The following is a 21,286-nucleotide window of genomic DNA, read 5'->3' as shown; positions in this document are numbered from 1 at the left end:
GAGACGGGACCAGGGTGATCCCATTCATTTATTCTTCTCCATGACCGTAGAATTGTCGGAGTTGCTCCGCCAAATTCGACCCGAATTACCGAAGTTGAATCTTCGAAAGAGTCGATATAGAATGTCTGAAACCGGAGGAACTTCACCACACCATTTGTTAGAAGTTAGGAGATACATCCCAAGTTTAACAATCGAGACTTACTTTAGTATGGAGGACGGACTACGGAGGACTCTGGAGGAGCACTAGCGCTAGGGAATTGACATGGCATGACGGCTGAGTCCGGGGTAAACTTTGAGGGCATTCGAGAATGATCCCAGAACCGGAAAGAAGAGAGGACTGTGATTGGGTTCGGATGAAGTTTGAAGAAGATGGAATATAGAATTGAAGCTGAAGGTAGGATCTAGTTAAGAGTGGAAGCGAAGTAGGCTTTTTCCATGGTTGAACAGACAGAATTCAATCTCTCAATTCAATCGCGGAAAATCGCTAAATAAATAAGCCAATTAATTCAGTTCAGTGGGTGAAACAAGATGCAGTAGAAGAAGAAGAAGAAGAAGAAGAAGAAGAAGAAGAAGAAGAAGAAATTCCTGGTGGAAGACAAAGACCCGATCAGGCCAACTCCAGCGCCCGTCCGTCCGTGACTTGGCCATCGTCTTGTCTTGTCTTGTCTTGACTTTATTTCACCTCTCCTCCTCACTTCCTCAGTCTTCTTCTCATCCGATCTCAAATCTTCCTCCATCCATCTCATCCGCTCTCCTCTTCCTCACTTCATCCCGATTCTGACTGCATGCATTCCCCTATTTGGTGGACTGCCTCTGCGCCACCACCTTACTCTCGACTAGTACCAACCGCGTCGTCTGTGTGAAGAAACATACTGGCTGGATCATGCCCCCAGTTAATTCGCCCTCTGTACGTCTTACATCCTACTTTTTATGCTTGTTCATCGACAGAAATCCTTTTCCCGGATACGCATATCACCCTGTGTTGTAGGCTAATAACATCGGTTTCCTATCACTTCGCCTTCGCTTGCAGGACCCCCCCTCTCGGTCGCCCTTGGCTGCTTCTTCCTCTCTCCAACCCTCGGCCGCTGCCTCCATTCCCGTCTCCTCTCTCCCCGCCGCCGTGTCCGATGATGCCCACGATGATAACGTGAGTTTTCTCCGGTCTCGTGTGCGCTCCCCCCCGGACACCTCGTCCTCGTCCTCCGCTTTGCTCAGTCGCCAGCGTCGCCGCCGACAGCAGGTTCTCTCCGAATTCGATATTGATCCCATGGATTTGGATGATGCCAACCTGCGCATGTCGGTTGAAATCAACCGTCGCATTCCGATTCTGCGCCGGCAACGCGACAGTCCCAGCAGCGATACTCCCAATACCACCAGCCACCCCAACGCCAACACCAGCAATAATATTCCCAACTACGAAAGTCGAGTTTCAAACCCCCGCTTACTCTACGGGTGGGCTCCTGCGTCTGATGACGACGATGACGATGATATACCCTATCCACCGATGCAGAGCAATGCCCTTTCATCATGGCTAGGTCGACTTTCCGACCGTAGCGCCTCCAGGCGTTCTACACGCCGCGATGCTATCAGTAGAGTCCCTCAGGCGCCGTCTGAAGACGCGACGGAAAGTAATAACAGCAACCACCGAGTAAATGACACTTCGTTGTCGACGACAGAGGCTCTACTTCAGTCAGTGCGACGCCAACCCCGATTTTCCCGGACAAGAACACTGCACAATTATCTTTTGGATCGCGAAAGGGCCAACCCGGATTCTGAGGAGAGTCGAGACGGCACAAGCGCAGCATCCACATCACGAGCCTATCGATACATCCCCAGCAGTCGTGGTGAACCACATCGGGTCCTGACCCATAACGACCTGCGCGCCCGAATCAGCGCTCACCGGCAATTGCACTTGGAGAATACTCCCAGCCCTCGTCTCAAAGAGACAATTCGTTATCTAGACAGGTTGCGCTATTCGAATTCGTTTGAGGAGAGTTTGACGTCCGCAGCTGCGGGAGGTTTCGTACAACTAGATCTTCTCGCCTGGGACGAGGACGACTTCATCCTCGACACGTCTTCGATATCCCCTCCCCCAGAGTGTTCCTGGCTTCGGCCAGGGTTGACGTTTTCTGGCTCCCAACGAGCTGCCAGCACTACGAATACCATTTTCCCATCACAAATGACAGGTCTGCCTCCTGGTAACGACCCGATGATTGTTGATGGCAGTGAACAAAATCGCATCAGTGTGCAAACGACGAACGGAAGACGGTATCTCGCCCATCAAATGTACAGCATGGGAGGCAAGGACGAAAACTGGCCTGTCAAGGTTACAATCCACGACATAAACACCCAGGACATGACATTATCCGGCACAATGGAAGCATATAATATTCCTGATAAAACCTCATCGATGCACGATGCGCACATTGTAACCTTTCTCGAGGGCGAAATTATCGATTTTAATACGCATACCCTTGAGACCAAGAACTTCAAAGCAAACGCAGAAATCGACAGCACATACTGGCGGGAACTCCAACCATTCAAAAACCTAACTGACGAGGAAATGACTCGAAATCTTGTCAGCCGGAAATGGGTCACAGAGGATCTGTGCAAGGGTTGGATTCTGATGCGGTGGAAAGGTTTGTCTGCATTTTTTTTTTTTAGGGGTCGTAACTGAATTACTTCTAACCCCAACCAGAACGCTGCTTTATCACCCCTACGGATGCACGGCAAGGTCTCACAATCTCCGGATTCTACTATATCTCTCTACATCGCGAAAGTGGTCAGATCGAAGGGCTCTACTACGACCCTGGCAGCTCACCATATCAACAATTATCATTGAAGCCGGAAACAAAAAGAATGATTCGTCCATCCTACAGTTTCCGGTAGTCGCTCTCTGATGGCAGATTGCGTTCGAGTTCGCTTGGCGTTGGTTCGGCTCGGTACATAGCATGGCTGGTGTTTCCCTTGTCCTCGGGGATAGGCCATATGAGAGAGATACTTAGCTTCTAGACATACATATCCACGTACTTTTTCTACACATTAGTTCGAAAGAATAGCTCTACGAAGAAGAAGACGAAGAAAAAATGAATGCAGCTGAAGCTTATTTTTGCCTTTTTTTTTTTTGCTAATTTCCCAGTCACCGAGGGTCAGTCCAGCGAGAAGAATGACGTGACATAATACGGCATGAGACCGACACAGAAAACACACGATTGTATATCAGATCTTGCCAGCGCGAAAACGGAAAAAAAAAAACCCCAGGTATCCGGCTATCCCATCTATGGACCGACAAAAATCAATCAACCCCATCCCATGTTCTTGTTTTTTTTTTTTTTTTTTTAATCCGAACCGAGTCCCATGAACCGTCCATTTCACATCATTTGTTTTTTCTTCCCAGTCATTGTCCGAGGGACAATTTACTGCTCAGTCTGGAAGTAGTTGAGGAGGACAGAGCGCTCCTGGGACTCCTCACCCCAGTCCTTAACAACAACGCAAGAGCAGTTGACAACCTTGCGAGCGTTACCCTCACGGTCGAGCTGGCCTGCACACACGGAAACACAAATGATTAGCCAAGTCCCCCACAGACACAAGGTGAACAAACTCCTTTTACTTTTTTTTTTTTTTTTCTTTTTCGAAGGAATTTACCAAAGTTCACAAGAGGAAGGTGAAGGGGGGGGAGAGAACATACAAAGACCAACCCATTCGCCGAGCATCTTGCCATCAGGAACCTTGATCAAGGGAATCTTGTGCTCGGAGCAAAGGGCAACAACCAGCTTCTTGTAAGCCTCCTCCTCGCAGCCCTCGTTCAGGACACACATGTGGGCCTGGCGGCGGTCCAGGGCCTTAGCAGCCTCGCGCAGTCCACGGGCAAGACCGTCGTGGATCAGGGAGATGCGGAGAACACCCTTCAGGGCATCGAGGACGGACATCTGGCCGCCAGCGCCGGCGTCAGCGGAAACCTCGACCTCATCGGCAGCGGCGACGGGGGGGTTGGAAATGGTCTCTTCTCCGTCCGACTATATGTCAAAAAAAAGGGTTCATATTAGTTGAAATTCTGATTTCTCTCTCCCTCTCTCTCTCTCTTTTTTTTTCTTCTCCCCGTCTCTGTCGTGGAGCAAACTAGGGGCAAAATTGCATTGGGGTTGGGATGAATTGGATGAATTCGATTGATAGACGGAAAACGCACCATTTTGATTTTTGTTCAGTGATGTTTTGAACGTCGGATTATCCTCAAAGAGTGGTGGTGAAGTGGTGTAGACAAGTTCAATGTGGGCTACGGATGCCAATTTCTCCGTCTCGCTAAATCCGTGTGCCCTACTGCTGACTAATATCACATGACCTTCTACTAGATGTGGTGTATGAGATCCACGTGATTCAACTGGGACGAAAAAACAAATAAAGATAAAAGATGATGATGGATTAAGGAAAGCTGTAGCTGTGCTACTATCCAACTACGGATATCATATATCACGTCGTATCAATGAGGTATCATAGTCATACACGCAAGTAAACATCCACCTGTACAGGTTGCGGAACAATGCGAATCAATCAAACATATGTACTCGGTCGGCTATGTCCATAGCCATTAGTAAGGCCTTCTGCGAAAAGCCCAGTGTTATCAATATGCGGAGGTCCAGAGATGTGCCCATTTGCTTGCGGCAACTCGAACGCAGTTGGCACCGGTTCTTGGTCAATATGCATTTTCAAGAACCGAATGTCCAGCCCATGAAGGTGAGGAATATGAGGAACGAGGTCCATAAAGTCGGAAAGCTTATAATTGATTAGCTCGTAATCGCTTCGAGAGCATAGAAGAGGGGGGGGACATACCTTAACCCAAAAGACATGCTCCATGTCGAAATATTTGCTCCGTGTTTCGCTATCCTTCTGCATGACCTGCCCAAATGACGACGCCAGGAATTCAATATCATCCGCCTGCACAAGCATTCGCCGGGTAACACGCCAGAGGTTCATGCGTTGCGTAGGTGTTGCATGGCGCTTCTCCCAGCTCGCATACTGAGCAAGTTGAAGGTCATTGGTCGCTAGAAGAGGGGCAACCAGGTAATTAGGAACCCATTTCTCTTTCGCAACATCCGTGTGGCAGTTAGGGTCCAGCTGCTTGGTTTCGGCCGTCACCACCGGCATAAATTTCCTAAGCCACCAGTGACTTCGTGCCTGGGGATCATTAGATCCTACGAGGTTAGCGGCAATACGAAGTCGGCTCGGGAGTGCATCCCGCCGCCGTTGCTCTTGCTCCTCCTGTTCCCTGCGTAATTTCGCGAGACGCTGGCGTTCTTGTTCAAGCCGCTTCTGTCGTTCCTCCTCTGCCTGCTTGATGCGTCGTTGCTCAGCCTCCTTTCGCTTGCGCTCTTCTTCTGCAGCCTTCTCCTGGGCTGCTCGGGCCGCACGCTCTTCTTCTTCTTCTTCTTCTTCTTCTTCTTCCTTCTCGGCCCGAGCCTTCTTGTCTGCTTCAGCAGCGAGTCGTGCTTCTTTGGCAGCCAGCCGGTCTTGTCTGGCCTTTTCCGCTAACTTTTGATCCTCGCTGATACTGCTCGACGGGTCGTCTGAAATAGGCATCTCACCATTAACCCGTGTCTGCTCAGCGGGTTGCTTCCGCCTCGAAACGTCCTTTTTTCGGCCCGCTTCTTCGTTCGGCTCTGCCGCCTGGGTCGAATTCTCGAGGGGAATATCTTCTAAGTCGCGTGACTCATGTTTTCCCTGCTCTTTCTTCACCGGATTTCGATCAGATCCTCTAGACCAGAGATGTGGATCCTGCGACTGATCCTTTTTCGACTCTAAATGACTGTCCTTCTGCTGTCGAGACGGAGACTTGATGTCAACAACACCTATCGGCTGAGAATTCTGTACGCCTCCATTAGAAATATTCGGTGCGCCTTCCTCAGAAAGAACCCTCCTCTTTTTCTTTTGAAGGTCGCGATTATGACGCTCGGCCTCAGGCCCGCGAGAACGAGGTCGATCCGGACTAGCACTGCTACGTCCACGTTTCAGTTGTTGGGTTCTAGAAGCTGGTTCAGAAGAATGGTCGGCTCGCGGCTTGACACTTTCTTCGCGTCCAGATAGGGAATCTGATGACGGCAAGCTGGGAATTTTTCTTTCCCGATCCTGGGGAGGCCTTCCAGCAATCAATCGCCTCCTCTTTGTGACCTCGTCGCTCCTGACAGAGTCTCCGTCCTTTAATGACGATACAGCCTTCGATCTGGTAGGTTCAATCCGAGAGCCATCAGAGTCTGAAACACCGCTATGCGACGGCTTCGAACGGGAGATGCCAGAACCGGATTTATCTTTTGGATGGGCAATGCCCCTTTTGGAGACTGCTGGGTCCTTGGCAGAGGTCTCGCGGGCGCTAGGGCTTGCGAGTCGTTTCTTCAGCCGGGGAATGGGAGAAGGAGAATCCTTGCGGGAAGTTCGTTTGTTGTCCTTCTCCTTCTCACGTGCTCGTCGTGGTGAAGAGAGATCGGCTCTCCGATGCTTCTTGGTTTTAATGTAATTGTCGTACGCGTCTCGAAGAAGGTCGTACTCTTCTTCCCAGTTATCAGCCATGCGCTCCCTGCACAGCTCGAAATAGGTGCGGTCTCGGTACAGACGGCGCGTAGGGTTGAATCCGGGTTGATCAAGGAGCAGTTTGATCACGGCAACATTCCCCCGACCAATCGCAGCCAGCATTGGAGTATTGTAGCCCGGTTTCTGAGAGCCATTTTGGACAGGGTTGGGGTCGGGATCTGCATATCCCATACCCAAGAGTAGAGACAAAACTTCATCGTGACCTCCTTTCGCAGCAGCAATCATCGACTCGGTGTCGGCTTTTTGTCCCACATTCAGAATATTCGCAACACCGGCTATGTCACCCTTTGCAGCAAAGGCCTGCAAATTTTCGGGGGTTGCCTTGGTCCATAGCAGATCGTTCCTAGTAGCTTCACTTCGCACACTCTTCCGTTTAGTGGTCGTCGTACTAAACAACGGAGGGCTGCGCTGTCCATTCACGGGGGGGGAGTCACGCGGACTTGCGTTCGAAACTCGGCGGGAGGATGACTCTCGGTTTCCAGACCCAGTATGCTCCTCTGAGCGACGGTTGGGCCGCGGGTGGGCCTTCGCTTCCTCGAGAACTCGACGAATCTCCTCACAATCTTCGGGAACCAGGTCGGTAGGTTCGTCTCCATGCGAATTCACAGCGCGGGGGTTAGCACCAGCTTCTAAAAGAATCTTGACCACCTCCAGATGGCCATTCTCTGCAGCATCGATCAAGGGGGTATCTTTGTCAATATTGCAAGTCTCCACTTCGCATCCAGCGGCAAGCAGGAATTTAACAATGGGAACAGAACCTTCTAGAGACGCGATCTGCAGAGGGGTATTCCCTGCATTATCAGCAACATTCAGATCCTCGGGACGCTCTGCATGTCGTGCAACCACCGCCTCCAATTCTTGAGCTGCGCAGGCACGAGCCAAACGAGTTCGGCCATTCTGATCGCGTAGTTTCTTGTGGCCAGTTGCACGTGCGGGAGATGCTGAAGTTCCATCGCCCGAAGCAACCTTCCGCACATGAGCACTTGGTAGCGGTGATCCATTGGCAGATGAAACCGACATTCTGTCTTCGGAACTTTGCCTCTGGAAACCAGTTATCAAGGGAGTTGGTTTGCGTCTCCTGGAATGGTCGCCAGTCGTCATGTGGGGGCCGGAGGTCGTTCGTTTATGCGCCCGGCGGACTGGAGAGATGGAGCGATCATTAGATACAGGTCGAGGAAAGGTAATTCCATTGCTCAAAGCTCGGGCCTCTCGGTCGCGACGGGTTGGAGAGCGATGACGGCGCCCCGGTCGGCCCACATCCGGCTCACCACTAACACTCTCGCTGAAGCTGCGCTTCCTGGCGGCCCTCGAGGCAGCTGATGGCAGATGCTCATGTTTACTTGGAATGGACTGCAGGTCTTCAGTCTTCTCAACCTTGACAATAGACGGTGATTTGGATCGAACAATAGGGCTTGATGGGCGATTTTCACGGTCGGATCTCTCGGGAGCGTTATCATCTTCCTCCCCAGACCTGTTCTTTCTCACCTCAACATAATTGGGGGGTAATTCGCTTTCCACGCCAGCATAGTCGTCTCCATCATCATCACTTCGTTTCGGTTCATGCTTTATAAACTTTCGTCTTTTCTCCGGGGACAGAGACTCACGGCCGGACTGAATAATGGTTTCTGCCTCCGAGTCAGCCCTGGGACTTGGGGGTCCCCGACCATCCCCAACAGCTGACCCTACCCCCTTCGCGGGCACATCCTCCCCCCGGGGAGCTGGTGGTGTTAGCGAAGTCCTCTTGGGGGAGGAGGGCCCCGAGGTAGACTGATGGTTCACTTGGACAGCAGGCGCGGGTTGTCTATGATCCAGGGCAGCCGGCAGGGAGGGGACAGTGTCGACATCACTCATAGCGGTAGCACTCGATTTCTGGGAGTTCTGCTCGTCATTTTCGGGGGCGGTAACGGACAGGATGGCTTGTGGTTCCAAGACACCAGCAGGAGTGCGTAGAAGCTGGTGCTCGACCACGCTTGAAACGGAGGTTGAGGAGTCAGGAAGCAAGATGACCGGAGGAATGGTGGTGATAATGGCGAACGCTAAGAGAGATGAAAGCCCGGTCGGAAGAGGTTAACCAAAGCGGGAGACGCGAGATTGAGGAGAGAATAATGCAAAGGGCCAGGTCGAGAGACAAAAGGCGTGGGAACGGGAAGTACGGTCGGAGATCGAGGACGAGGTGAAGGAAATTAAGTTAAATTAAGAGAGATTGAGGGGAAAAAAGTCGAGGGATAAAATAATCAGATAAAAAGACTTCGAAGAAGAGGCGGGAGGCGTTTCTTGGGGAAAGTTGGAGGAAGAGAGAATTGGAAGAGGGAAGAAGAAAGAATAATAAAGAGAGAGAGAGAAAGAGAGACGGAAGGTAACTGGGGTTAGTCAACTGTAGGAGAACCTGTTGCCTACTAGTATATGACTCAAATACGAAACCATTTAAAAAAGAGTACTTTATCCACTATGATAGTACAATAATACTACTACTCCGTCCTGGCAAGAAATAGCAGCCAAAAACTTGCCTTTGCAGGTCCTTTTTTTTGGACACCTGTGGAGAGAGAGAGAGAGAGAGAGAGTAAGAGAGAGTAAGAGAGAGTCTGGACGGAGTATGGTTACTATGGTATGATACAGTCAATACTGATTCTCTCCTAAATCTTACTACATATTATCAAGTTAGATTTCTGTCTTGGAAATTGAGACGAGGATATGTATTTTTCCAGTATGGAGCAAGTTCCCCCTCCTCCTTCCCTGCTGCCTGCGCGAAGGCCCGACTGGCCACAGGACAAGCCAATAAGTCAAAATTGGGCGGGGGGGGCGCAGACTCAGTGACTGAGGTCAGAGACTCAGAGTGGCGGATGTGGAATGAATTGGCCTGAAACTGGAACGGGGAGGAAAGGATATGGGGCGATTTTAGTCAGAAAACCAATTATCTTGCAGCTTTGTAGTGGGTTCCCTGGAAAAGTGAAAAGTCTACCTTGGTACTCGGCCTGGGCATTCACTTGATTCTCGCTGTGGACCAATCATTGTTCATGAAGAATTCACCCATTACTGTTTGCGGTATAGAAAAGTTCTGCACAATTTGTGAATCCACTTGGATCTGCTCTTTTTCAACCAGTCATCATGCAGAGTTATTACAGCTTATCGCCCCACATTACCCCCCCCCCTTTTTCGCTCTCGGTTTCTTTCTGATGCGTCAATCGACTACGCAAGCTGTACCTATCTAAGTAGTTATCCTAATGGAATTGAAACCCTCTCATCCATCCCAATAAAAGAAGATGCTTTTCCTCTCAGCTTATCGAAGAATCCTAGCATTGTTGCCTTGGATTCTCACAGGACCACCTGACGCGAGACGCTGTGGAGTTTCGTGTTTTGTTTTGGGCGCTGGAATTCGCTCATCTCCACACAATATTGTTTTTTTTTTTTTTTTTTTTTTTTTTTTTTATGATGGTTGTCATAACAAGACCACCCCAACAATGTCGTAATCATAACATTACCTACTCATCCAATCCACAATTCATTCATCCCTGTTCCCCATCTCTCCCCTCCCTCCCTCTTTCTTGTTCCCATCACTGGTGGATGAATGGTGTGAGAGATGGAGCTTCTCACTCATCTCGTTGATTCCGCCCTCTCCTATACCCGGATGGACACGGTGGATGCCCTCCGATTTTTCTTCATCTCTGCAGCCTGTACGGTATGAGCAATTGACGATGTGTTGCACCCAGACCATAATGAAGGCCCCGGAGCTCCTGCATCGACTTTTCTCACGCATTCCTTCTAGAATGGACTAAAACTAAATTCCGCAGATACTCTCCGTTAGTCTCGCAGATTCACTTCGTTCGCGCTTCATCCCGTATGGCGCTCGTGCAACGTCAGACCCCGCGCAGTCTGCGGCGCCGGAATCCAAACCCTCGACCCCTGCCCCATCCTCGAGAGAGTCGACGGTCACACGCAGCCTCGACTATCTCGCAAGCCTGCAAGTCCCTCACAGCTACTTTATGCAGTTTTACGTAGTCTCCGTGCTATCGTCGATCTTTTGGGCGCTGCAGCTGCTGTTTCATGGGCCCGCGTTCCAGGCAATCGCCACTCGAATCCACCCGGACCACTTGCAGCCCGCGATGTCAACAAACCAGGTCATGGTGTGCTGGGGATTTATGCTGGTGCAGGGGGTGAGACGGCTCTATGAGTCGCGGAGCTTCGCGAAGCCTTCTTCGTCGAAGATGTGGTTTGTTCATTGGATAGCAGGCCTTGCATTCTACCTCGCGATTGCCGTTGCGCTCTGGATCGAGGGAGCTGGTGTGTGCCGACTCAAAACAATTCCCCGGGGGAAACACTAACGGTGCCGCAGGGACGGTTCTGAAGCACAAACTGACCCTTGAGGATTTCAATCTGACGAGCCGCTGGTCCGGTCGTTTACTTGTCTGTGTCCCGGTCTTCACTCTGGCGTCGGGAATCCAGCATGACTGCCACCATTATCTCTCCTCGCTGAAGAAGTATACCCTTCCTGAACACTCTTTATTTAGTCTAATTCTGTGCCCGCATTACACCGCGGAATGCATGATCTACCTGTCCCTGGCCGTAATGGCCGCCCCAGGCGACGAGCTGATAAACAAGACCCTACTCTCCGCTCTTGTATTTGTGGCAGTCAACCTAGGCATCACAGCGTCAAGTACTAGATTATGGTATCGACGAACTTTCGGCGAGAACGCAGTGCGGGGGAAGTGGAACATGGTCCCTTTCATATACTAGATTTTCCGGTCTCTCAAGTGAAGCCCGAAGTGAGGAGCAAGAAAGTGAAATATATATCTATCATCTTAAAAACCTCATTGTATTCCCCAATTTTGCAACCCTCAGCACATCCCGATAGGTCAGACTAATTCTCGTCTCCCGTTCATACCACCCACACTGGAAGCGCTCTGGCTCCCGCAATAGATCCCAGTTACATATAGAATTCGCATCCAGCCCTTGGTCTCTCTCACGCTCCGCAATCCCGTGCAGGAAATCCCGGTAAATGCTGCCTCTAGTCACGAGCAAACTGCGTCTCTCCTGCAAGATCCGGAAAGCTGGTTCACCTCGCCCTGCATCTGTCATTGAGTCTAGGTCACGAGCACGGATTCCCGCATCATCATCACCGTCTTGGTCTTGGTCTTGGTCTTCTTTCTCTCTCTCCGTATCATTATTTTCTCGAGTAACACCACCACCAGGCACCTTCTCATACAAATCCAACACAATCGGCGCCCCCAAACTAACCGTCGCCACAAGCGGGAAATAAGCCGCGCCATCCTCATGCGGCATGATCCCCTGTCCGGCCAGATACTCATTCACGAGGACATGGTTCGGAGCGGCGTGCGGGGCCTCGGCGAAGATATTCAGGTCGTGGAAGTGCGGGTTGATAATTGGGGAGACGAGCCACGCGGGGAGAGCGGAGGCAATTAGGGTGTTGTGGGTTGTTAATGGGGAAGGCCAAGTTTGGAGGCGGCGGTGCGAAAGGTGAGTCCATTTGGGGAGGGGGGCGGAGGATATCTTGAATTTTATACGTTAGTATTTCTCTCTCTCTCTCTCATGTAACTGTAACTGTAACTGTAACTCTGTATAAGACCGAGAGTATACTGTACTGTGTCTAGTAGTGTACCTACTAGTAGTATACAGTGGTCTATATATAACAGGGTAGGTAGGTAAGACAAGGGAAAGGTAGGGTGGTTGTACTAAGTAGGGGAGGGTAATGTAGGAGAGAAACACACAACCCACCTTTTGCAATAACCTCTCCTCCTCAGCTTCGGTGATGAACTCTGCAATGTAGAATGCATCATCCCCCGGTAACCGCGTGATGCGGGCAGCCTCTAGATCCCATGTCATTTGTTATTTCGGGTTTCTCTGATGTATCAGAACAAGGCGTTCCTGTTAGTGGTGTTCCTCAGCTTCCGGAGTACTCCAATCCAGTGCCTGGAACAGAAGCAGCAAACATACCTTGACAATGATGATTCAGTCCTGGTTACTCTGTATGAGTACTAGTGAACGGGTAGAGGTGGTATCCATGGATATCCTGGGGTAAAGAAAGAGAGAAATATGTATATATATATAATCACGTCAAAATGTTATATAAATTGCTGCCTCAGGAATACGCTATTACAGACAGAGTAAACTACCTATTAGTTTACGGGTTACCTTGACCGAATTTACCAGGTATACAGAGAAGCTAGAAACACGAACCAAATAATATTCTTTATTGCCTACTCCATGCATAAAAATAAATAAAAATAGTTAGTTAGTTAACTACTCCGTAGTGGTGCTAGGGTAGTTAACTAGAACGAACCTCATCTGACTAATACTGTATACATACACAACAACGTCCAAAAGCAGCCTAGTGATTCAACCCCCGATAGTTAGTTAGTTAGAACAGTAGACTTAAGACATCATCTCCAGCGTCCCCACCTCGCAAAAATCCCCCAGCCTTTCCCAGTGCTGGAATCGCTGCTGAACAGCTAGCAGCAGTTTGCTTGTACAGACCGCGCCTACCCACACACGCACGCCCTTTGACAATGGGCAAGAACAACGCCAAAGGCGGCGGCGGCGGAGGAGGAGACAAGAAGGGCAAGGGAAAAGAGAAAAAAGAAAGTGACAGCGGGGAGCAAGGGAAGGGATTGAAGCCCGCGACGTCGATTAATGTTCGGCATATTCTTGTACGTATGCATTGTATCCCTTGATTTATTTTGATTTGGTTTTGGGTTGGGTTGGGTTGGGTTCGGTTTAGATTCTTTTGTTTTTTTTTTTTTTCTGTCAATATGTATTGTATGCCGCGCACCGTCGTTATACTTCCTTCCTACCTAATGCAGTGAACTGAACTAGTTAGCTAACTGATCGAATGGATACCTTGATAGTGCGAGAAATTCTCCAAGAAAGAAGAAGCCCTGGAGAAGCTCCGCAACGGGTCGAAATTCGATGATGTTGCACGCGAGTACTCGGAGGATAAAGCCAGGCAGGGTACGTCTTACCTTTCATCCTATCCTACGGTTCCTATTGATTTGGTAAGAGAGAGAGAGAGAGAGAGAGAGAGAAACTAACATAAATGAACCAACCTTGAAGGTGGCTCCCTTGGCTGGAAAGTCCGCGGCAGTCTAGATGCAACTTTCGAGAAAGCGGCGTATGATCTCGAACCCAGCACGACTGGGAATCCCAAGTATGTCGATATTAAGACCGGCTTCGGATACCATATTATCATGGTTGAGGGGAGGAAGTGATCCAAGTGTGGAGTTATGGTTATTATCTCACGACTTGCCTATGAACGGTTTTATTGTCGCAATCAGTTTACCAGTAGTAGTAGTAGTAGTAGTTACCGTGGCTATACTCCGTAATGATGATGATGATGATAATACAAACTGCTAAAAGGGAAATCTATTTACATTTAGATCTAGATTCAGTCAAGCTGAAGAGAAAGTATCCGTCTGCTTCACTCCCTTTTGCTAGCCGCAGCCTTTGCTTTGGCTAGTTCCTTGGCTTTCTTTTCTTGTCTTTGTACAATTGCTTCCGCGCCAATGCCTCCAAAGACCAGACCGATTCCAAGCCACTGCCCTGAAGACAGCGAGTGGCCGAACCAGAACACACTGAGGAGCATCGTTAGCATCTTGCGCGTAACCGTGACTGTCACCAAGAGCAACGAGGAGAAGCGGGACAGGGTGTAGAAAATGAAAAGCTGCCCGACAGCACCGCACGCAGCGAATCCAAGCACGTTCTTTAACACCTCAGGATGGCGAGAGAGGAACGATATCGCAGTGGTCAGCTCCGTCTCCGTGGATGGAGGGATTGGGATGGGCAAAAGAGCATGCAGAATACCAGTGGCGGATAGATGAGGCATAACCACAAGGTAAACAGATGTCAGAAGAGTAGACAAAACATTCTGAGCGACCATCATCTGGGGCCCCGTGAAGCGCGTATAGATCTGCGGGGAGCTAAACACATGATCTTGGGTGGTGTTGGTGAGCCCATCCAGCAAGAGGTTGATGGAAAGAAGAAAGATTCCCCAGGCAGAAGAGCCGGATTGGCCCTTTGCTGCTGAGGCAGCGACTTTCTTGCTCGTTCCCGGGTGGTGGAGAGTGAACGTTGCCACTCCGAGTGTAACCAAAAGGACCACCCCGTACTTATACAACGGGTATCTTTTGCGGAAAATCGTCAAATGGAGAAACATCACCGGAAGCAGCTTACAGGACTTGGCGAGGATGAACGTAAGATAGTCAATGTGGGCGAGACTTGCATATCCGAAGGGCGACGCGAGGGATGAGGAGATGCTGACGAGGATAAGCGGGAAGATAATCTTTTGTGTTGGAAAGATTGACGGGACTTTCTTGCCCGCGGGGGTGGATAAATAGAGGTACAGGAAGCCAGTGATCGCAGCAAAGGTAGACTGGATAGTGTTCAACACGATCGAGAAGGTAAAGCGCTCTGTTGGCGGTTCGGGCTCCAGCACAGTTGGCGGGCGGACAGGATAGGAGACCGTTGTGATTGCCTCTTGAAGAACTCCCCACGAAAGACTACATTGTCAAGTCAGTCAGTTATCTGCTCGTAACAGGCGATAGAATGGTCAAGCTGCAACATACAAGGAAGCATAAATCCCAAGAACACAGATTGCCAGTTGCATCAGCCCTGGAGTATCTGGCACAGCTTCATGCGCTTCGTGCTTTCCATTCGCGACATCCGAATGCTTTGCGCTCCCATTCTGCTGCTTCGCCCCAGGCGACGACTCATCTGGAACCGTATGCATTAATTCAGAAGAGGTGGCCCGTTGCATGGGCATTGCTTGTTTCTGGCGCGCCATGAAGCCTTGCGTATAGGATCTATGAATGCCAAAAAAAAAAACCTCACCCAATTTCCAAATAGAAAAAAAAAAAGATCTATAACAAGTTCAAATATAACTCATGGTCCGGAATTGTCGAGTAAAAAAAAAAAAAAAAAATCTATCCAAAGTCAGGAACAGTGGATGCTGAGCAACGGAATTTATACACAGCGGCGATCATGATGCCATGTGTTCTTCTCGATCATCTCCCAGGGACCCTTTTTTTTTTCTTCTCCCTCTCCACCGCCTTCAAGGAAATGTGATCATTTGCTCCATCCAACTTCCTTCATCCCTCGCAACCTACCCCGATATTGCTGATTGCTCCATGACAATTGAGTAGCAAAAAGAAAGAAAATGACCCCAAAGCCATACCCATACCCTCATCCCCCTTCCATCCCCGATCCCTCGGCACTCACCTCCCTCATTTCCTCCTCGTCGCACCCCTCCACCCCTCTCTCCGCAACAACCCTCCAAGTCCTCCATAACCTCCAACACCAACACCTATGGACGTCGCTCAAAGTCGATGAGTTACAAACTACCTTCCCCGCCTCGGTTCTCTCCGGGATCCCTCCGCACAGAGTCTACACCCACCCAGACGAGCAGCTCTACATGCTGGAACGCGGGCTTCGCGAAGACGACGTCGAACTCGAGCGCATGTATGTTCTTCCTACCGTACAGGGGCAATCATGGACTCTCGGGAAGATGGCAGATATATTTGATGCGCTGCCCGATCCTGCAGGAGAGGGGGAATGGGAGGCGGAGGCGGAGGCGCATAATGGGGTGGATGAAACCGAGACCGAGGCGGAACAAGCGTCGACACAGGCAACCAAGGCCGCGAAATTGGCAGAATACTACGAGTATCGGAGGACGGCTCTTCGGACGCAGGAGTGGGGTGGGAAGAGACTTCTTCTGGCAATGATTGATAAGGGAATGGGTGGTGACGGGACGGTAGTTTACTACGTCGTTCAAGAGGGCGCGGTAAAGCCAAGGCAGAACTAGAAGAAGGTACAGACCAAGACAAGAAGAGTCGAGCTGTCTTGGTATGAGCCGTATGGGCTGATTTATTGGAATCTACTCTTGCGGGAAAGCTATATGGGGTTGGGAGGGATAAAAATACGTGCGCCAGACACGGCGCGAGACTCCTAAATACTTTGGCGCAACGACAAATCGATCAAATATATTCGGGTATTATAACAACAATCCACAAGGATCGATACCGATACTAAATACACAGTTCAGCGACCCCATTTCGCTGCCGAAGGTTGGATGCTAATGATGAAACATCACGCATGTATATTCGTGTCCAATTGCTCCTGCTCCTTCTGGCAACTGGAGCAGTAGGTTTCGTACCACTGCTTGACATCGTCAGTGAGGACTGTGAAAACGCCGTTGGCGACCTGGTCTTCCTGTCCTTCGCTCCTCCTCTCGTGTTCTTCTTTTCTCTCGATGAGGTCCTCGACCTGATGGCAGCGGCGTAGCTCTTGGCGAAGCCAACGCTCCCATTCGTTCTGAAGAACTTCTTTCTCAATGCTGTTGACGACCCTGATCGCAACAAGAAGATTATGTCGATATACACTGAGTCGTTCACGGGTCTGCTGGATCCTCTTGGCTGCGCTTCTCGCAACCCAGTCTTTCCGGGTAGACATCCCCAGATATGACGGAGTTGTTGAATCCCTTATCGTCTGCTGTTGGAAGGTATAGAAACAATCGCTTACATTATCACTCGTTTGCCCGATAGTCAAGTTTGCGATTGCTTCGTCAATGTCTCGCATATAGAGAGCTTTACTCATAACATGATCAGGGTGAACCCCGATCCGAGACATAAACTTCCCAACGTTCCGTTCGTGCCACCAATCAATAGTAGCTCGCGATGAAAAGAGACCATTTAACACCACACTGCACAAAAGTAGCGCAAGGATGACTCTGTTAGCCTTTGTAGTTTTCCAACCCCAGCGTAGAAGAGCAAACAACCAAATCATAACCGACGAAATAGCGCTCTCGAGGAAGGAAAAAAACGTCTCATGCAGAAGTTGGAATAGCGATCTTTGAGTGCGAGGCCTGCGAGGCTCTTGTTTTGCATCTTGCTCAGTCGATAACTGGGAGGTATGGCTCTGTCGTCCCACATGGCCGAAAATCGTAATTGCTTTCTTCGTCCGGCTGTGTGCGCCGAGCCTGCGCACCTGGTCACCGACAAGATCAAGGAGGTCCATGGCATCTTCCTCCAAGTCACCAATGGCTTGTTTATCAATAACATCTGCAGCGGTTTAGCACATAGTCAGTCGTACCCCAAACACGACCAGGTTACTCACGTTGAAGACCATAGGGGGTCCATAGCCATTCCACTTTCGTATAGATAGAAAGCTTACTCTTTCCCTTTGCCACAAAAGTGATCACAATTTTACTGACCAGCCTAAAATTGCGCCTGAAAGGAAGGTGCCAAGGTGTGCGTTTGTCTGTTATCACATAGCACAAATGATCATTAAGGACATCGATCATCTGATAATCGAATATGTCCTTTGCATTTGTTCGGCCTGTCTAGAGTTAGCGGATCTAAAGGCAAAATAAGGAAAGAAACACCAACCGAATACATCAGGCGTCTTAATCTGATACTGAATATCTCGTTTAAGGTGGCGGGACTCATTTCTAACCCACGGTCCTTGTTTAATATCTGGTCTAGATTAGCATGCTTCCAAACAACACTAAACAAATCAAACTCACCCTGAGCTCGTCTCTGATACAAAAGGAGCTGCCAAACAGCGCTCTTATCACCAAAAAGTATATGGAATACAGCTTTCGGGCTGATATCAAATACTTTCTCCACCGCAAGACGGAGATTTCCCTGGGGAACGTACTGGACAGGCTGCGTTGGCAGTCTGAATTTTGGGATATCACTGCCTTTGTTCGAATGCATATCCAAATTCTTGTCGATGTAGATGGGTGATCGAAAATCTGACTTTGTAGTTTGGCCAGGACCATCATCGCTATCTTCAGTCTTGTCACCCGCAGCCACGTCCTCCCAACTGTCTAAGCTTGGGGTCCGCGCCGTGCTCTCTGTATCCATTTTTGTAAGAGCCTTGAAAATAGCCTCTAGTCCCATGGGCTCAACAGCAGTCGCATCGTGGATTAGGAAATTAAGACGTTTCTGGAGCAGCCGCAGCGGTTCCAGGAAGGTCTTGACGGTTAGACGACCCGGGGTATCATTTCCGGGAGGCGGGATAGTGTGGAGGAAGAGGAAGTCACAGTCTCTTCCTGGAGCGGCAGTGACCTCCTTGATCAGCTCCAGAGGGACGCTTGTAGTCAGCACGAGGCCAAAATAGTGACTGTAGAAATAGAGATTCTGGGTAGTAACGTAAGCTCGCCCTGGGAACTCTTGCTGGTCATTTGGATTCCAAGTCGCCCGGAACACCAAGACCAAAGATTCCTCCCTCTTAATATTCGGGAAAAGCAGGCGAAATTGGGCATCCTGGAATTTAAGCTCGGGTGGGTAATAGCTAGGGTATTCGTGTGCGATACCAATTATTGCCCGTTGCACTTTACATGCATCCCCATCCAGGCTCACCGTCTGTCGGTGACGCGATTTGGGCGATTTGGGCTTCGGGCCAGAAGCACCGCTGGGTGTGTTTGTGTCTGCTTTCAAGGCGGAGGAGTCAATATTTGGCTGAGACGTCACAGACTCTTGACCCTGGCTCTTTTCTTCGCCTTGTCCCAGATGCTCGACGTCAAGTCGATTCATAAATCCCCAATTCCAGCTACCCCACAAATTTGCCATCATCCCACTAGGCATTCCCCCGGTTTTATCGGCCTGGCCTAATCCTATTCCTCTGTCGTTGCTGACAATCACGGCCGCCTTGCTCAAGCTCGTAGGAGCAGGTGGGTTAGCCAAAGTAGTAGGCGCCAAGGTTGAGGCGGCAACTGTTTTGGGTCCATCGTGCTCGATGGACAAAACAGCATGATTACTCGCAGAAATCAGACTGGCTATGCCCCCTCCGGCACCCGGGATTGAGTTAAAAGGCTGCACCGTGTTGTTAGACCTCCGATGAAGATCGAGCTTTTGAATAATCCGCGAGGTGTGATCCCGTGCAGGGCTCTCAGGGTCCAGGGTCAGTCGCCGGTGACTTCCAAGGTCGGTACTATTCCTAAAAGCAGATGGATCTCGGTCTGGCAGTGGAAGCATGCCACTGCGTTCCGATGTACTTTGCTCCTCACTAACGTTAGGGGTGAGGGAGTCAGCAGGGTCCGCAGCAAATTCGGGAGCTGGAGGTTGCGAAATTGCAAATGCAGGGTCCTGAACGGTTAGTTTCCCAGAAACTGAAATGTCGCCGCTCGTTGGATTTTCCAACGCTTTCCGCTTCGCAGCCTCGAATGCAGCAATCCAATCCATGAGCTCCTTCTGTGTCTCCGCTTGAAGCATTATATTATTGCTTTTCGTTTTGACCTCAAAGCAAAACCTTCTTTCTTCCTGGAATGCTGGTCGAATGCTGCAGAGTAGAACGCCAATCCTCTCACTCTCTTCAACACCACCAGTTCTGTGGCCCTGAACCAGGCATCCAAAGATTCCATTTTTCAAGAAGGCCCAGCGTCTGACCCATGTGGCGCGGGTGGGCTTGTTTGAGAGAATGCGCAGGTTGACCCATCCTTGCTTTTCGGGGCGCGCGTCTTTGGTGTTCAGCGCGGACAGTGGGCGAGAGCCAAGATACGGAACTGTCGATATCGAGTAGTCGTCCAATTCACGCGATGGGCGAGCAGCAATCTCAGCAGCCTCTTCAATCTGATTTCTAGCCGTAAAAAGCTCTCGCTTGGAAAGCTTCTCGCTCCCTTCCATCTCATGCACCCAACCTTTGATGCGGTCCATTTCCTGGGACCACTTCGCAAAAGTCGGGCCATTGTTATGGTGAAGCGCCTTAAACTCCCGCCATTGATCAAATGACACCCGAACCAAAAGTCGATCTAGAGCGTTTCGTATCTGCGGGGCTTGTACGGAAAAATCCATAGATGCTTTAAGGTAAGCTTTGCGGGCTTCATGGAGCTGGAAAGCATCTTCTCTCAGGGCTGAAGGTTCTTTTGACTTCGACTGGGATGAGTATCGAGCTAGTAAGGAGTCGTACTGCCTTTGAGTCTGATCAAGGCTGCGTCGTGTTTCCTTTGGTCAAGGTTAGCTCCCCTGTGAAGAAGAAAGGGGTAGAAAGCGTGATTCACCTTGAAGTTTCGCAAGTCTTCCTGGATAAAGGCTCGGATCGGCTCGGAAATCAGAGACTCTATCTTCCTGGCCGTGGCGATCAGGCCGTTCCATAGATCCTTGGAGCTGTCGCCACATCTTCGCATCGACAAGAGGGTATAATCATGATCTAGGGCAGCCTCGGAAACCATAAGGGGGTTGGTGGAGTATGAGAGGAACGCGCCGACTATACCCTCCAGGGCCGTGAATTCGGTTGCGAGTTTCGACGCAGCCCTCGCATATCCGTCTAGCCATCGTTCGAGGTATTCGATCTGGTCGGAGAAATGGAGAGAGGTGGCACGGAAGGTCGGCGAGTCGAGAGCGGCTTCTTTTAGCCCAACGGGTCTATATCAAAGTGGTTAGGGTCAATTAGTCTTCCATCCAGTCGATACATGTACGGGGTAGGGGCAGGGGTTCCCATTTTATTTAACTTACACCACGCTGACGAGCTTCCCAACCTGGGGTAAAGGCGTCTGCGGCTGGGACGACATCTAGTGCATGTCACCGGCCATACGCTTGATGCGAAGAAGAGGAAGGATACGTATGGCAGGTAGCCAATGAACAATCAACATCCAAATATAATCGTGGACATATAAAGAGCCGATCACAGAAACAGGAGTGTCTTAGCAGAGAGCAGCAGCATCGCTGTAGGACCAAAAGTGCCGTTTGTTCTGGCCATTGGG

General features: G+C 50.1%; 9 protein-coding genes across 9 annotated transcripts; 4 read left to right on the top strand and 5 right to left on the bottom strand.

Moving 5' to 3' along the window:
* The first annotated feature begins 95 nt into the window (after positions 1-95).
* P175DRAFT_0523442 (GID4/VID24 family protein) lies at positions 96-3,103 on the top strand. The gene is made up of 5 exons (XM_040899317.1): positions 96-394; positions 511-631; positions 841-907; positions 989-2,639; positions 2,699-3,103. The coding sequence occupies exons 1-5, from the start codon at positions 370-372 to the stop codon at positions 2,887-2,889; spliced, it is 2,055 nt and encodes a 684-aa protein (XP_040751941.1). The 5' UTR covers positions 96-369; the 3' UTR covers positions 2,890-3,103.
* Positions 3,104-3,416: 313 nt separating this feature from the next.
* On the bottom strand, positions 3,417-4,189 carry P175DRAFT_0492895 (40S ribosomal protein eS12; the record flags this gene model as incomplete). The annotated part of the gene is made up of 3 exons (XM_040895925.1): positions 3,417-3,541; positions 3,689-4,016; positions 4,187-4,189. The coding sequence occupies 3 exons, from the start codon at positions 4,187-4,189 to the stop codon at positions 3,417-3,419; spliced, it is 456 nt and encodes a 151-aa protein (XP_040751940.1).
* Positions 4,190-4,548: 359 nt separating this feature from the next.
* On the bottom strand, positions 4,549-9,960 carry P175DRAFT_0531886 (putative histone deacetylase complex subunit (Hos4); the record flags this gene model as incomplete). The annotated part of the gene is made up of 4 exons (XM_040899916.1): positions 4,549-4,770; positions 4,828-8,615; positions 9,539-9,573; positions 9,896-9,960. The coding sequence occupies 4 exons, from the start codon at positions 9,958-9,960 to the stop codon at positions 4,549-4,551; spliced, it is 4,110 nt and encodes a 1,369-aa protein (XP_040751939.1).
* A 196-nt stretch (positions 9,961-10,156) lies between these two features.
* P175DRAFT_0557231 (putative 3-oxo-5-alpha-steroid 4-dehydrogenase) lies at positions 10,157-11,413 on the top strand (the record flags this gene model as incomplete). The annotated part of the gene is made up of 3 exons (XM_040900758.1): positions 10,157-10,255; positions 10,368-10,857; positions 10,910-11,413. 3 exons carry the CDS (start codon positions 10,157-10,159, stop codon positions 11,308-11,310), a joined length of 990 nt encoding a protein of 329 aa, XP_040751938.1. The 3' UTR covers positions 11,311-11,413.
* On the bottom strand, positions 11,371-12,602 carry P175DRAFT_0457925 (uncharacterized protein; the record flags this gene model as incomplete). Its single annotated transcript, XM_040894663.1, has 4 exons — positions 12,529-12,602; positions 12,310-12,435; positions 11,757-12,084; positions 11,371-11,657 (listed from the first exon to the last, which is right to left on the bottom strand). The coding sequence occupies exons 2-4, from the start codon at positions 12,415-12,417 to the stop codon at positions 11,371-11,373; spliced, it is 723 nt and encodes a 240-aa protein (XP_040751937.1). The 5' UTR covers positions 12,418-12,435; positions 12,529-12,602.
* A 384-nt stretch (positions 12,603-12,986) lies between these two features.
* On the top strand, positions 12,987-14,026 carry P175DRAFT_0457923 (peptidylprolyl isomerase). The gene is made up of 3 exons (XM_040894662.1): positions 12,987-13,241; positions 13,440-13,542; positions 13,645-14,026. Exons 1-3 carry the CDS (start codon positions 13,101-13,103, stop codon positions 13,797-13,799), a joined length of 399 nt encoding a protein of 132 aa, XP_040751936.1. The 5' UTR covers positions 12,987-13,100; the 3' UTR covers positions 13,800-14,026.
* On the bottom strand, positions 13,630-15,611 carry P175DRAFT_0221448 (UDP-galactose transporter HUT1). The gene is made up of 2 exons (XM_040892620.1): positions 15,153-15,611; positions 13,630-15,086 (listed from the first exon to the last, which is right to left on the bottom strand). The coding sequence occupies exons 1-2, from the start codon at positions 15,368-15,370 to the stop codon at positions 14,009-14,011; spliced, it is 1,296 nt and encodes a 431-aa protein (XP_040751935.1). The 5' UTR covers positions 15,371-15,611; the 3' UTR covers positions 13,630-14,008.
* Positions 15,612-15,742: 131 nt separating this feature from the next.
* P175DRAFT_0557228 (uncharacterized protein) lies at positions 15,743-16,387 on the top strand (the record flags this gene model as incomplete). Its single annotated transcript, XM_040900757.1, has 1 exon — positions 15,743-16,387. The coding sequence occupies one exon, from the start codon at positions 15,743-15,745 to the stop codon at positions 16,385-16,387; it is 645 nt and encodes a 214-aa protein (XP_040751934.1).
* A 60-nt stretch (positions 16,388-16,447) lies between these two features.
* P175DRAFT_0557227 (putative transcription factor SipA3) lies at positions 16,448-21,275 on the bottom strand. Its single transcript, XM_040900756.1, has 6 exons — positions 21,039-21,275; positions 20,585-20,948; positions 18,107-20,528; positions 17,970-18,056; positions 17,698-17,919; positions 16,448-17,642 (listed from the first exon to the last, which is right to left on the bottom strand). The coding sequence occupies exons 1-6, from the start codon at positions 21,092-21,094 to the stop codon at positions 16,672-16,674; spliced, it is 4,122 nt and encodes a 1,373-aa protein (XP_040751933.1). The 5' UTR covers positions 21,095-21,275; the 3' UTR covers positions 16,448-16,671.
* Positions 21,276-21,286: the final 11 nt, after the last annotated feature.

The sequence above is a fragment of the Aspergillus ochraceoroseus genome (genome assembly GCF_002846915.1).
Source record: "Aspergillus ochraceoroseus IBT 24754 chromosome Unknown P175scaffold_4, whole genome shotgun sequence".
Classification (NCBI taxonomy): domain Eukaryota; kingdom Fungi; phylum Ascomycota; class Eurotiomycetes; order Eurotiales; family Aspergillaceae; genus Aspergillus; species Aspergillus ochraceoroseus.
Note: the sequence above shows the minus strand (reverse complement) of the source record. Positions and strands in the feature narration are given on the sequence as shown.

Excerpts from the sequence above, each read along its gene's own strand:
- P175DRAFT_0523442 (XM_040899317.1), top strand. The coding sequence starts at position 370 with ATGGAATATAGAATTGAAGCTGAAG. Across the intron at positions 395-510 it reads ATATAGAATTGAAGCTGAAG|TTCAGTGGGTGAAACAAGAT; the intron begins GTAGGATCTAGT and ends CAATTAATTCAG. Across the intron at positions 908-988 it reads CCCCAGTTAATTCGCCCTCT|GCTAATAACATCGGTTTCCT; the intron begins GTACGTCTTACA and ends CCTGTGTTGTAG.
- P175DRAFT_0457923 (XM_040894662.1), top strand. The coding sequence starts at position 13,101 with ATGGGCAAGAACAACGCCAAAGGCGGCGGCGGCGGAGGAGGAGACAAG. Across the intron at positions 13,242-13,439 it reads TTAATGTTCGGCATATTCTT|TGCGAGAAATTCTCCAAGAA; the intron begins GTACGTATGCAT and ends ATACCTTGATAG. Across the intron at positions 13,543-13,644 it reads GGAGGATAAAGCCAGGCAGG|GTGGCTCCCTTGGCTGGAAA; the intron begins GTACGTCTTACC and ends CCAACCTTGAAG.
- P175DRAFT_0221448 (XM_040892620.1), bottom strand. The coding sequence starts at position 15,370 with ATGGCGCGCCAGAAACAAGCAATGCCCATGCAACGGGCCACCTCTTCT. Across the intron at positions 15,087-15,152 it reads CTTGGGATTTATGCTTCCTT|TCTTTCGTGGGGAGTTCTTC; the intron begins GTATGTTGCAGC and ends TTGACAATGTAG.
- P175DRAFT_0557227 (XM_040900756.1), bottom strand. The coding sequence starts at position 21,094 with ATGTCGTCCCAGCCGCAGACGCCTTTACCCCAGGTTGGGAAGCTCGTC. Across the intron at positions 20,949-21,038 it reads GGGAAGCTCGTCAGCGTGGT|ACCCGTTGGGCTAAAAGAAG; the intron begins GTAAGTTAAATA and ends ACTTTGATATAG. Across the intron at positions 17,920-17,969 it reads TAAGACGCCTGATGTATTCG|GCCGAACAAATGCAAAGGAC; the intron begins GTTGGTGTTTCT and ends AACTCTAGACAG.